Genomic DNA, 13,626 nt, shown 5'->3' with positions numbered 1-13,626 from the left:
TATGTAGGATTTGAACCCTTGTCTGAAGTTCAGTGCCCTGTTGACCATGCTGGGGTACCCTCTTTTGTCTGGACTGAGTGGGAGGCTGGAGGTTCTGATTAATGAAGCCCAGTGAGAGTTCAGGGTTTCTTTAGCACTCAGGGTTTCCAAAGGATTTGTTTCTTGCCAGACCAAGTGGTTGGACTGAGTCTCATCCTTCTCTATCACCGGCAAGATCTCTCTGATCTCTTCCAGCTCCAAAACAGATGACTCAATTTCTATGGTTTTCAAAAGAATGAGCTCCCAGCATCCCTTTCTCTGATGCTGGGCTCGCCTGGCCTCCCTGAGGAGGGGCAGTCAGAAACTTGGGACCACATACCATTTGTTTTGATATTAATCAAACCACAGTGGAATATAAACCAGCTTCCTGTGGTTCCAAAAGCACTTGCTGGGTGACTGTCTTTTTCCTGTATTGTTTTTGGAAAATAAAGTGGATTGTTGTCTGTATAACTGAAAATGACATTGTCCCCTCAGGGTGAGATGCTCTTCCCAGTGGTGGGGATGGGCCGGGAAGGGTGTGACGGGAGCCTTCCAGGCCCAGCTGATTCATTGACCCTCTTTGTCCAGGTGGTCCTTGGGAAGCGGCTGGATCGAGATCTGAGCTGGAGCAAGTCTGAGGATGAGCCTGAGGATGAGCCGCATCACACAGGTAGGGATGGAGTCCCCTGAGATTTCTCCCCTCTGTAGTTCTCCCTCCCCCAGGCCTCATCTTTTTTTCCCTATTATGATGAAGAAGGGGGCTTTATTGGAACTCAATGTTCTTTGAAAAACCAACAAACGGCTTTTCTGTTTTATTCCTGTACTTTTCCTTTACAAAAATCAACTTCATTTCATATTCCAATTTTTCCCTTCCCCTCCTTCACCCATTGTGAAAGGAAGAACAATAAAGCCCATTATAAGTATATAGAGACCTGAAAAATATTTCTGCATTAGCCGCATGTTCCCCTGCTCCCCTCTCCCAAAAAAGGAAAAGAAAGAAATAGAAGAGAGCCCGCTTCAGTCTGCACTTGAGGGCCGCCACGTCTCTGTCTGCAGGTAGGTAGCATGGTTCATCCTTAGTCTTTTGGAATTATGGGTCACTGTGTTGATCAAAGTTACCAGATCTCTACAGTATTGCAGCCACTGTCAATGTTCTTCATTCTGCGTCAGTTCATGCAAGTTTTCCCAGGATCTTCGGAAACCTTCCGCTTCATTCTTTGTAGGACAGTAGTATTCCATCCCGTTCATAAACCATAGCTCATTCAGCCATTCTACCGCTGGTGGGCACGCTGCCCTCAGTGCCCCCGTCTCCCTTCCCGTTTCCTCACCTCATGTGAAGAGGATGCACTAACTCATTTGGGACTGTTGTGTGGCAAGGTCTGTTCCCCCTAGGGCACACTTAGTATGCCATGAGTACTCCCTCTCCAGCCTGGGCAGAGGGTTGGAGGAGTTGCTGGGATCAGGGATGACCAGCTTGCTTCACTGGGCTGTTCCTCCATGATTCAGCCATCACTGGGCCCCAGATGGGAAGCTTTTCTTGTACTCGGCTCCAGAGCGGGGCGGCCTCGGGTCACCTGGGACTAAAGCAGCACCTCCATACTGATGCCTTCTCGCTTGCTGGAAATCCCGGGTCGGTATCCATGGGAGCCTGTACCTTGCCTGGTGCATAGTGGGCCCTTAATAAAGGAGTGTTGATTGGATCAGATGAACTTGTCTTTTTAATTTGAACTGTTTCTCTGGAGGAGCTACAGAGCATCCTGGAGTCCTCCTGCCCACTGGCAGTCTCTTGCTAGGACTCTGATCCCTGGGCTTCCTGCTGGTGATCTGTTTAGGAATGGAGACCCTCAGGGATGTCTTCCTTCTGGGTGTCCCTGATCGTTGTGTGACGCCGCCTTGAGGAGGGACCGTCTCTGCTCAGCTTGCCTGGTGAAGGCAGTAGACAAGAGGACTTACTTGTAAAACTTGAAGGGATTTTGAGCTTTACAATGAAGCTTGTGAGCTAGATGCCCTTAGACTCCTTCCAGACCTGGCTCTAAAGGCACCCGCCTGATGCTCCCGGGTTCTCGCTGTGCCTGCTTTGTTCAGGTACGTATGCACGGAGAACAGACAGATTCTAGCCCCTGTCCATCTGGCATGAGGTGCTCCCTGGCTGATTTGGCCTTTTTCCTGGGAGGAGCTTTAGTCAGGACTTATGAAGTGGCCCGTCCCAATGGGCTCTTCCCCCCAGGGTCACTGCCTCCTGTCCCAAACTTTCATTTATGGGGTGGATTTAGCCCATCTATGGGCTTTGCGGTTTCTGAAACACTTTTGCTGCACTGTCTTTGAAATGCTGTAAAATGGAAGCTTTTATCAGAGTTTGTTGGGAAGGAAGACTGGAGGAAGGGGGTGGGTCTGGGGTGGAGAGGCCCACAGAAGGAGAGTCTCTGTAGAGGAGGAGGCCCCTGGCCACTGGTCACACAGCTTAGCTTGGAGCTGGCAGTCAGAACCAGCTGTTCCTGACTCCAGATGTGGTGCTCTCTCTGAGAGGTCCCAGGCAATCCAGTGGTCTCTCCCCTTGTCTAAACATGTGACTTAACATGGCCAGCTTCGCTTCTCTTGGTCCCTGGTCACATTTCTAAGCAAAGTTAAGGGATCAGTACCCAAAGTCGAGAACCAGAAGAGGATTCTCGGGGGGTGGTTGTCTACCCCTTTCCCATTCCCCAGAAAGTGAGACAATATGCCAGTAAGGGGAAATGCCTGCGGAGGCCTCCCTGTTCCCTTCCTGCACATTCTGCACCCTGGGCCCTCACACTGGATCTCTAGCTGCCCATGACCCAATCCTTTGATCTCGCTGTGGTGATCTCCTCCTAACTGTCCCTACTGTGCTATTATAGCTATTTTATAAATGAGGAAACTGAGGCACCAAGAAGTCTGCCTTACGCATGCTACATGGTCTAGCCCTTAATAAGTACTGTTTTGAATTGGAGTGACCTGCTGGTAGTCTCCACTAATGACAAGAACCAGGTGAGGCTCCCTGTTCTCCTTTTTCCCCTTTCACTCCAGTCCCCCAGACTGGCCCTAGCAGACTCCCCCATGCCTCTGGAGCCCATGGTTGATTTCCCTCTTGGTCTGGATTTCACAGTAACTTTGCTGCTTCCTCCCAGAGGGAGCAGAATGGGGAGGGGGAGAGGGAAGGCAGACCACATTTGTGGAGATTGTTTGGAGGCGTGTCCGTGGCCACCTCAGCATCCAGAGCTTCCCGTATCCATGTCCCGAGCAGCGCTGCTCAGAGATGAGGAGCATGACCAGGGACCAGCCTGCCTGACTGTGCCCATGGCAGAGCTTGAGTAAAGTCTTGTGGGATCTAGTCACTGATCACTCTTCTAAGAAGGTGCTTAGTCCGTTCTATGATGACATCTTCTCTTTGCATTTAAAATCGTTTTCATTAACCCTGGACTCCAGTTTAGAAGGAAGTTTGAACTCACCCATCCAGCTCCTTTTCCAGAGAAGGAAACTGAGTCCAGTGAGTTTAGGTCACCCAGATAGTGAGTGTTAAGTCTTGACACCAAGGGCCTGTCCTTCCCACCACGTCCCCAGGTTTATAGTGTCCATTCACAAAGGTTTGGGGGCTGCCAGAAGCCCAGTGTCACTGGGGCTGGTGGGTGGGCAAGAGGAAGGTGTTTGTGAATCTAATGGGATGGAGAAATGTCCCATGGTTATGGATGGATGTTCTGCGAAAACGTGCTTGGTTTGGCTCATGCAGAGCGTGTTCTGATGCTGAATAAAGCCGCGCTGCCATACTATCCCTATGCTTGGTTTTGTTTATTTCTCTTCTCCCGCAACTCCACCGCAACCCATTTCCTTCTGAGGATTTGTTAGTTTGGGTTCCTGTGTGGTCTTTCTGTAGAGGCTGTTTCCAAATTCAGGTCTTCCAGCATATCCACATTTTAATTTCTTTTGGATGAGGTTTAGAAAGCAGATCAATACATATTACCCAAAAATTTCCACGTGGTAAATGTGTTTAATCAGTCTCTCTGTTCATTTGTGGAACCTCAAGAACCATAGTTAGATGCCACCTTTAAGGGATGGACTCTGGGAGTGGAAGGAATCCTTTATTCCCCCTCATCCCCCCAGTTGGGCAAACCTCCAAGCAACCTGGAAGGACAGAGGCCTCCCTAACAACTGTCTGGTGTTTTTTTTGTTGTTGTTGTTCTTGTTTTAAAAATGGAGGTCTTATTGAACGGGGTGTAACAGAGGATTTGGGGATTAATGGGGAGAAGTATGTGTGTGTGTCTCTAGAGAAATAGAAAAAGAGCAGGGGTGCAGTGGGGGAGAGTCTTATGGTCCCCTGGCTGCTTGCCTCCATGCATCCTGGGCTGATTACAGTCCTTTCAGGCCTTTGCATCCTGATCAAATGCTGCCTTCATTGGAGCCTGCTCACCTGGGTCTCTGCAGGCCTTTGAAAGTGCCCCAGGGAGGTGCTGCTCCTCAGGAACTGGTTTGTTGGCCCCCATGACCATGCTTTAGACCCTTTTACCTCCCGTAAGTCTTCACTGGCAGAGATGTGCACACCAGGCCTTTTTTGTGTTGCTCAACTCCCTGCCTCAGAGAGCCATGTTGTGGAAAATACTGAGAATTTTTAAAAAGATTTAAATTCTCTTTTATTCTGAACTTAATAATTATTAACAAAAACAAACACGTGTGGGGGGGGAGGGAGGTGCATCTATGTATATACATAATAGGACAGAATTCTTTGTGAGACCATGAGTTGGTTTATATGCAGCTTTTTTTCTTTTTTTAAAAACGTAATATTGTAATAGTGAAGTTGCTAAGTCAGACCCTTTGGGACTGGGAAACTTCTTTTCTTCTGTTTACTTTTTAATGCCTTATTGCTGCTTTTTTCTCATCTCTAACACATGCCACTGACTCCTTCCCCTTCTGCCCCTGAGAGGTCTCTCTTACAACAAATAAAGAGTCCAGCACAGTAATCGGGCTTGTTGACTCCACCTGACAACATGGGTCTCATTTTGCCCCTCGTGGCCAGCCTCGTTACCAGAGAACCCATTGTCCCAGCCCCAACCTGGGCTGCTGTTGTCTTGTTTCTGGATCTAGCTCATCTGGGATAATCTACCAGTGGACCTCCCACTAAATACCCCTGCTGTATTCCTTCTCCTTTGTCCACGTTATACATATTCATGTGTCCTTGGCTCAGCCAACCTTTTTGGGTACTAATGGGAGAGGGGAAAAGTAGACAAAAGGAGAGAAAACATTTGGAGTCTTTCCAAGGCTGTGGATCAAGACAGGAGCTGAGATGGTACCTTTATAAAAGAACTTCTCTCCATAACAGTCCTAGGAGGAAAGGGGCAATGTCCCCATTTTGCAGGTGAGTGGACCGAGACTTTGAAAGCTGTGGTTTTCCCATGCACCCACATCCACTCAGTCTCAGGATCCCAAAACAGGCCTCTGGCCTCTAGAACTGAACATTCTTCCTCCCTCGCGAATACCTTTGGATGTGTGTGAGTTAGATCCTGTGGTACCACCCCCAGAGCGTGTTATTATTCTGGGCAGAAAACCATTTCACAAAACAGCTGCTAAGTCTTTGACAAATTCCGTGTAATTCCACAAGTATTTATGAAAAAATGGGCTCTGGACAGTGGCTTGTCTGGGGGGGGGGGGGGGGGGGAAGGGTGTGAGGGGAGAGCAGGCCCTGACCTGGGATCACATGGCTGTGGGCACCTCCTCCTCACCAGGGCGTGTTGGCACCTCCCCTGGAATTGAAATACTTATCTCGAGCACTGAGTGGGGACTCAGCAAGCAACGGTAATGACCCTGGCATTTGGTAGGGGCCTGCTGTATACTGGACACTGCTGAGAGCTTTGTAGGTATTTTCTGTCTGAGTCTCACAACAACCTTTAGAGGTAGGTGCAGTTATTGCCTTCCAAACTGCAAAGTAATGACCAGCTTGGGACTAGCCAGCTAATGGCTGTTTGAGGCTGGATTTGAACCTTGGTCTTTGCAATTCCAGGCCAGCTGCTCTGTGCCCTGGTGTCCCTGGACAGCCTCGTGGCACTGGACAGCCTCAGCCTCAGAGTCACCGAAGAGGACGGCCTGTGCTTTCTGCCGTGGTACAGCCTGGTTGGGCCAAGATGGACGCAAAGAGAGTGGTCCATGACCTCTGGAGACCCGGAAGGGGAGGAGGGAGGCACCCACAACCCCCCTGGGGTGCGCTGACCCCTTTGCTCCCAATAAAGATGATGGTGAGGGGAGAAACTTTCTGCCAGTCGATCAGTTTCTCCTGGTTACCACTCGGCCTTTGTTGACCAACTATCAGCAGACGGGGAGTCGGTATGTGGGGCATCCAAGTCAGGCCGGGCACAGGATCTGCCTTATTATCCATTCCCAGTTATTTTTTTACAAGTTAGACCTGATTCTATTTCTTTTTTTATTTCATTTTGTTTGTGTTCCAGAAGTATTAAGGTTCATGGAAAGGTATGGCCATGTTTTATACTATGTGACTTCAAAGGGTCTTTCCCCTTTCTCAGTCACTTCCATATAAAACTACCTTGTGCATCCAGCTTTTCTATCAAACTCTCATGATGACAGCATCTATATAATGATTATAAAAAGATGAAATTCGATATGGAGAGGTCAATGACAAAAAGAAGGATCATCCACATAAGGATTCTAATAAAATAAAGTTCAGTATGGAGAGTTCTGTGACAAAAAGAAAGGCTCCATATATCCATAAAAGTATTATACCCACCTTGATGTAGAATAAATCATGGGGCAGGATGAAGAAATTGTAGTATACAAATGTAAGGGACTATTGCTAGTAAGAAATGAACAGTATGATGAAGACTGAAAAGTTTGGAAGGACTGAACCTTTAGAAAGGAAAGTCAGTAGAGTCAGCAGTGTCAGTGGGCAAGAGCAAAACAAAAAAAGTGAAACAATGCTGGATGATTATGATGACCCACTTGGGCCCCAGAAAAAATGAGGAAATGCCTTTGCATTTCATTCCATTGCAATGCCAAATGTATTGCATCCTTTGAAGAAGGATGTGGTGTTGCATATGGTGGTGGGATTGGGTGGCATATTACTTTTTTTTTCTTAATGAGAAAAGATTTGGGTTATTGGGGGAGGGATGTGTATGAGAAATTATAAAGGTGATATTAAAAGATCGATCACTTCTAAAACATCTGACAGGTAAATTGAAAATTGATTCAGAAAAAGATTGGATAATCATTTGTCCAATAGAGTTTGGATTTATTGGCCAAGGTTGACAACAATACTCTAGAGATCACTGGGAAGTGTGCTGTCTCTGTTATAAGTAATTTTTTGTAGTGTGGGGTCACAGAACAGAAAATTGTGAGATAAACAACAGACATGATACATTAAAGCTTCCTTGAACCCATATATTCTTGATTCCTTCCAGGTTCTGAGCATGAACATCTGAAACCAAATAACAAGCCCCAGTTTCAGTCATTGAAACCTCCAAAAGTAAAGAGTAATATAAACACAGATAATGCTAAGGATTCAAATAAAGGCAAAATAGCCTCTCAAGGAGCTCCCTGTCTATCAGGAGAGACCTTAGGATGTTCAAGATACACATGGGGTCAGTTTCTTCTGGTTTGGACAGTGGTATGTGGATATATTTGGAGAAGGGGCCTAGCACTGGGTGACAAAACTTGGAAGGGCTAAATGTTGGAGAGCTGGCTGGCAAGGGGCAGACAGTGTAATGATGAGGCCTGAGGAAGCATCACTTCCCTCAGAGGCAACTTGAGTTTGATTTTTGTTCATTTTTGTCTATTGAGATTAGGCTTTCTCTGCCAGCTCCTGGGTCAAGAAGCTCCATGTCCCTGTTGGCTGTGCAGCCAGTGTTAAACCTGGATAAGATCCCTAAGTTGGCATTTGGGGCAAATAAGTGGAGGATACTCACTCTTCCTTTTGTTTTATATTGTTTTAATGGTGGCTTCCGTTTTGATGTTCCCCTCCTTTCTAGATAACGCTGCTCCAAAAGTCTGAACATAACCTTTTCCCCCTCAGTCTGAACTCCTTTAACTGACATTTCCCAGCTGAGAATTATGATTTTTTGAGTATACCCCTACATATAAACCCATATCCCATCATCACTTTGGGGCAGCCAGGGAACTAAGTGGATAGAGAGCTGTCTTGGAATCAAGAAGATTCTATTCAAATTCATGTAGTTTTGGGATGCTGGGCATCTTAATCTGTTTGCCTGTTTGTTCATTTGTAAAATGGGGCTCATAATGGCACCAAACACCCAGGGTGGTTTTGAGGATGTAGTGAGAATATAAAGTGTTTAGTATGGATGCCTGACACACAGGAAGCTTTATACCAATATTCACTTCTTGTAATCATCACCATCATCATTACTTAGCTGCCTTTCTCTGGAACTTCTCTGGGTCCATTTCCCTTTCTGATCATGCCCCATGGTTGACTGAATTTGGTTGTGGGAGCTTATGGAACCAACCTCAAGTCATTTCCTAGCTTTAACTGATGGTATGGTTTTATTTTCCGTTTTATAGCAAACCAAACCAAGTGTGGAGGGAATCCATATTTGACATTTTTCCTTCTACAGAAACTGCCTGTTTATTCCTATCTTTTGTTTCCCAGGACCTAAGCTGTTTTTTTATTCAAACAACAGTTCTGCCCAATTCCAGGGTGAGTTAATTCAGGGAGGAAAAATAATCTTACTTACGTAACCCTGTCAGAGGTTTTATGAAAGTCTGAACAATGCCAGCTGGCTCCTCCTTAGCCATTATTTGGTTTTTTTTTTTTTTCCTTAAAGAATTCTAGTTTATTAAACAAAAGTGATTTCCCGTTATAGAAAGAACATTGCCTCCTTTCTTTATCCAAGTTAGTCCTGCTTAAGTATTGAATGATCTTATCCTTTATTATAATTGCAACCAGCTAGCCAGGTAGAGATCAAATTCACTTTTGTGCCGTGCCCAGGTGCTCCTCTAGCATAAATGAAATCCATTCTCTGATAAGATTTCCATAATTCACATTCTTACAGGACTTTAAGGCATTTGACAATCACACTTGTGCAAGAGCCTTCGGTGGAGGCTGACCAGGGTATTGGAAACCATAGGTCTGTGTCATAAGGATCAGCTGAAGAATCAGTACAAGATAACTTTTAAGTATTGCTCCATTTGACCCTGAAAATTAGCAAGTGGGAGAGAGGCAGATTGAGGCCTTATGATAGGAAGAATATCCTGACTGTGGTGGCTGGGTCCAGATGGCATGGGGAGCTTCAGGAAATGCTAGGCCCCCTCTCCCAGAGATAGAGGCTGGGTTGCCACTTGACAAGGAGGGTAAATTTACCAGAGTTGGTTTCTTCAGTTGGATTAGATGGCCGCCAAGGTCCCTACTAACTGTTAACTTCCATGATGGGGATTGCAATGTTTTCTTCCCCAGATCTTGTAAGAAAAGCGTCACTCAAGTGGTGTCCTCATTTTATGGCTGAAGAAAAGCTCCCCAAAAGGCTCCCCAAAGAGAAGGGGCTTGTTCCGATTCCTAGAGCCTGTGAGGAAGGGTCAGGATTCCAGTCTGATGACTCCATGACCAGAGTTTGTTCCACCACAGCCCAGTGCTGTGAGGAATGGGAATGTCCATGTAGCCAGGCTCCCCAACTAACCTTGATTCCTTAGTTATCAGTCCTCATCTTGTAAGCCTCGGCATTCTCTCCAAGAGTGGCCTATCACTCTCATGGCTCCGCTCTTCTGGTGATATCAATGAGGGCCTGGATGGCAAACCATTCCAGAATCCTTGCCAAGAAAACTCCACACTTGGCCAAGAAGTCTTCTTTTTGAGGGCTTTTATTAACATTTCTATTTTCATATCCCTTTGCCTAGTCCCAAACCAGGACAGATGGTAGAAGGGCATATTTTTCTGGGGTTGAAGTAGGTTGAAAGAACAATCTCAGGATTTTCTGCAGATTGTTTACTTCAAATGAACTTTTTATATTTCTTCCTAATGTTTGCATTTCATCTTATTTTCTGCTTTTTACAAATGTTTTATTGAAGCTTTATTTTTACACCGATCCTGTCCCAGTTACAATGTCAATAGAAACATAAGTACCCTCTGTTTTGTTCTTTTTTTCTTGAGGCATTGGGGTTAAGCAACTTGCTCAGGATCACACAGCTAGCAAATGTTGTGTCTAAGGCTGGATTTGAACTCTGGTCCTCCTGAGGGCTGGAGCTCTATCCACTGTGCCATCTAGCTACATCTAGTACAGAAGTACTTTTAAATTAGTCAGCAAGCATTGATAAAAATCTACTCTGCCTTAAGCACCAGACTAAATGCTTTGGAGACAAAGAAGGGCAAAGATGTGATTCCTGGTGTCCGGGACATTCAAATGGGGTAGAGTGCATGTCAGTAGTTGTAGATATTTTTACACTCATGACTCCTTTTCACCAAAGAAATGTTTGTTTATATATAAATCAGGTACACATATAAAATATTTACTTATAATCATTTCACAACCTTCACGTTCAGTTATTGGGGGAAGGGGGGGGGTATCTTAAACCACAAAGCAGAATTGAATTTGTGCATTTCACGTCTCTCCTGAGCTACAGAAGCCATCCCAAATGTTCATAGGGACTATTTGTGTGTGACCTGTGGCCAGTCATCCTAAATTTTTATTGGGTTGCTTGGCTACAGTCAGACACCATAACTTGACTCTAACATGGTGATGTCATTTTGGTGCTCTTCAAGAACAAAGCACAATCACCAACCAACCAAGAAGTTGGGCTATATATATGAGAGAGAGACTGAGGGAGGGAGAGAAAGAAAATGCAAAATAGACTGACATGTGGCCCATACCGTTGAGCCCTCCTTGGTTTGTGTCAAATGCAGGGAGGGTAGTGCCAGCTACGTGTCTCAAGACAAGAGTGGGTTCCTTCCTTGATGGGATGGAGTCCCCATTTCTTTACATTGTCTCAGCCAATCTGCATTTTATGGCTTTTAAAAAAATTTAGTCTGTTTTCCTCTGCATCAATTGTACCTCTGAATTCAATATATTTATTGTTTCTTCTGGTGTATTATTCCATTAGGGACATTTACCACATATACCCCAGCCAGTGGGCACCCATTTTGTTTCTTGTTTCTTACTCCACAGAACAATGATGGTATAAAATGTTTTGGCAAACACCAGTCCTTGTTTCTGGCTAAGATATCTTTGGCATTTTTCTCTAATGACATGATCCAGATCCATGTTTTGTGTCTTGTTTCTCTTTTATAAAAATAAGGACTCAAATGATAAATTCATTTTCCTTCTCCTTGGGATTTTTTTTTCAGGTTTTCAGCTTTTGTTGTTCTAACATTACATACATTTGCTAATCTATCCCTCATCTTCTCTCTCCTGGAAAAATGATCTCTTATGACAAAAAGAGAAAAACAATATTCAGTGAAACAGACCCACACTGTTCTACAACCATAGGTCTCCTCTTCCTCCTCTGCCCCCCTGAGAAGGAAGGGAGGGAAATGGCGACTTTTCTCCAGGACCTTAAGTTTCATCGTGTTGCTGTCCTCTGTAGGAGACATCTTAGGGCTACTCAGAAGGACTCCATACCAGACCTATGCCGACTGTGGTTGGGAGGTTGCCTGGTGTATTTGAATGGGAGCTCCCTAAGGGCAAGAACTGTTGGATTTTGGTCTTTGTATCTTCACACTTTCCACCATGAAAGGGTGGGATTGAATTGGACGGGAAGTCAGCACAGCTGAGCATTCTCTGAGACCCAGGTTCTTTATGTGAAAGCCAGAGATTTTAGCCAGATGCCCTCCAGTCCCTCTCCCAGCTCTCATTCAATCTTAAGCTCCTCCTCAGTGTTGTCATTTGACCAAGCTTTTCCACAACCTGAGGGTAACTGTCACAATTGTCACTTGGCTATTTCTGCCGTGGCATGTCCTAGTATTGTAAATAGGATCTCCTAGAATCTCCTATAGAATGTCTCTAGCCCTGCCTGGCTTTGTGGTCCTAGTTGGGCTCCTTTATTATACTCAGTTCCTTTATCTAGAAAACAGGACTAATGACAAGGAGCTGCCTCACAGGGCTGAGGGATTAAGTGAGCTCTATCCTCCTTACCATCATCCATGTCCCAGCAGCAGCAGATCCACACCTGAATCTTTGTGTATTAGCCCATCCATTTTAATTTTCTGTCTCCTGTACACAGATGGGTTTGACCAAAACTATCATTGGTAGGGACCCTGGCTCTCCTACCGTCTCTCACACCTGTCAGTTGTTTTGATCTATCTGCAGGTGTCTTAATTAAAACCTTCACCCCTGTAAGTACTTCAGGGAGCTCTCATTTCATCCGTATGGTAACACCCCCAGTGTAGATTCTGCTCCCTTGGTACTTCAGTAGACAGGCTCTCCCAGGGCTGTGGCCAAAGGTATTCATCTCCCATGGAGCAGCCTTTGGAAGTTGTGCATCTCTAGACCTGTATGATCTGCTCAGGTTCCCATCAGCATACCGTGGTGGGAAGAGCATCAGACCCAGTCCTGGTTTAACCTTGGGTAAGCTCCAGCTCTAGGGCTGTCAGCCATGTCCCACTAGCTCCGAGTCCATGTCACTTTGAGGCATCAGAAAGAGACCCCCCCTGTATCAAACCTCTGAATATCTCTGATGTTATTGGTATGGAAGCTCTTTCCCCCAACACAGACCTCAAGCCCTTCACAGCTGTTGTGACCCAAAGATTCACCACCATGTGGCCAGATTTGGGTGAGGGCTAAGAGTCAGAGGCTAATTCTGCACATCTTTGATGCTTGCATGAGCTGTCACTTAAACATTATGCATGGACTTAAGGTGTATTATCACCTCAAATGCTGCTAAAATTTCTCTTTACTTAGTCTTCTTTATACAAACAAGAAGTGATTGGATTTTCATAGAGCAAAAATTCAATCCATTAGCATTTATTCACTGTCACCCTTGTGTCAGCACTGTCCCGGGCCACTGTACAGGCTGAAATAATCCTTGCCTAGGCCTTCGAGATCAAATTAAAATCTAAGCAAGATGGAAAGAGCAGGGAATTTGACAAAAAGTTGAGGTTTTTTTATTCTTTGAAAAAACAACTTTATTAATCTTCTGAAAGAGTCAGCTTTGAAAACACTAGTTCAGAGACAAGAGCCTAGATCCAGATTGTTATAGAATAAGCACTGTGATAACTCCAGAGGGATATAAATAAATAAGACCTTCCAGGAGTTCACCTTCTAACTTTATCAAGCTCCTTCTCAACACTTAAGTGAACCTCATAGCCTGGTTGCCCTGCTCTTGATAAATGCACTGTAGCTTGGGCATGTGTTCCGTAAACGTTGTGCCCAGCACTGAAACCAATATTCCAGGTGTGTCGAGTGGACCTGGGACCTTCTTTAAAACTCTTGTGATTTAATCTGTTCAAAGGTAACATCAATCATAGAGAAAGGATGAGGGCTTCCTTTTCAGGGAGGCTGTGCTAGCCATTTTTTGAGATAATGAGGAATCTGTGTAATGGTTAGTATGTGATATAGAGACTTGGTCCATCACTTCCCTGGGTGAGTGACTTAACGAATAATTTTTGGAGAAAGATGCTCACCAGACTTGTTTGTTTCTTCCAGCTTCTACTGTGGT

General features: G+C 45.2%; 1 protein-coding gene across 2 annotated transcripts in view; it reads left to right on the top strand.

The window, feature by feature from the left end:
- The window catches only part of PRR14L (proline rich 14 like), a 57,191-nt gene that overhangs the window by 26,568 nt on the left and 16,997 nt on the right, over nt 1-13,626 (top strand). For both annotated transcript variants that reach the window (XM_031948949.1, XM_031948948.1), the window contains exon 3: nt 607-688. In XM_031948949.1, the coding sequence (XP_031804809.1) occupies nt 607-688 (82 nt within the window). The remainder of the gene's footprint in view (nt 1-606; nt 689-13,626) is intronic.

The sequence above is a fragment of the Sarcophilus harrisii genome, chromosome 1 (assembly GCF_902635505.1).
Source record: "Sarcophilus harrisii chromosome 1, mSarHar1.11, whole genome shotgun sequence".
In the NCBI taxonomy this organism is placed as follows: Eukaryota; Metazoa; Chordata; class Mammalia; order Dasyuromorphia; family Dasyuridae; genus Sarcophilus; species Sarcophilus harrisii.
This window is presented reverse-complemented; position numbering and strand designations above follow the sequence as displayed.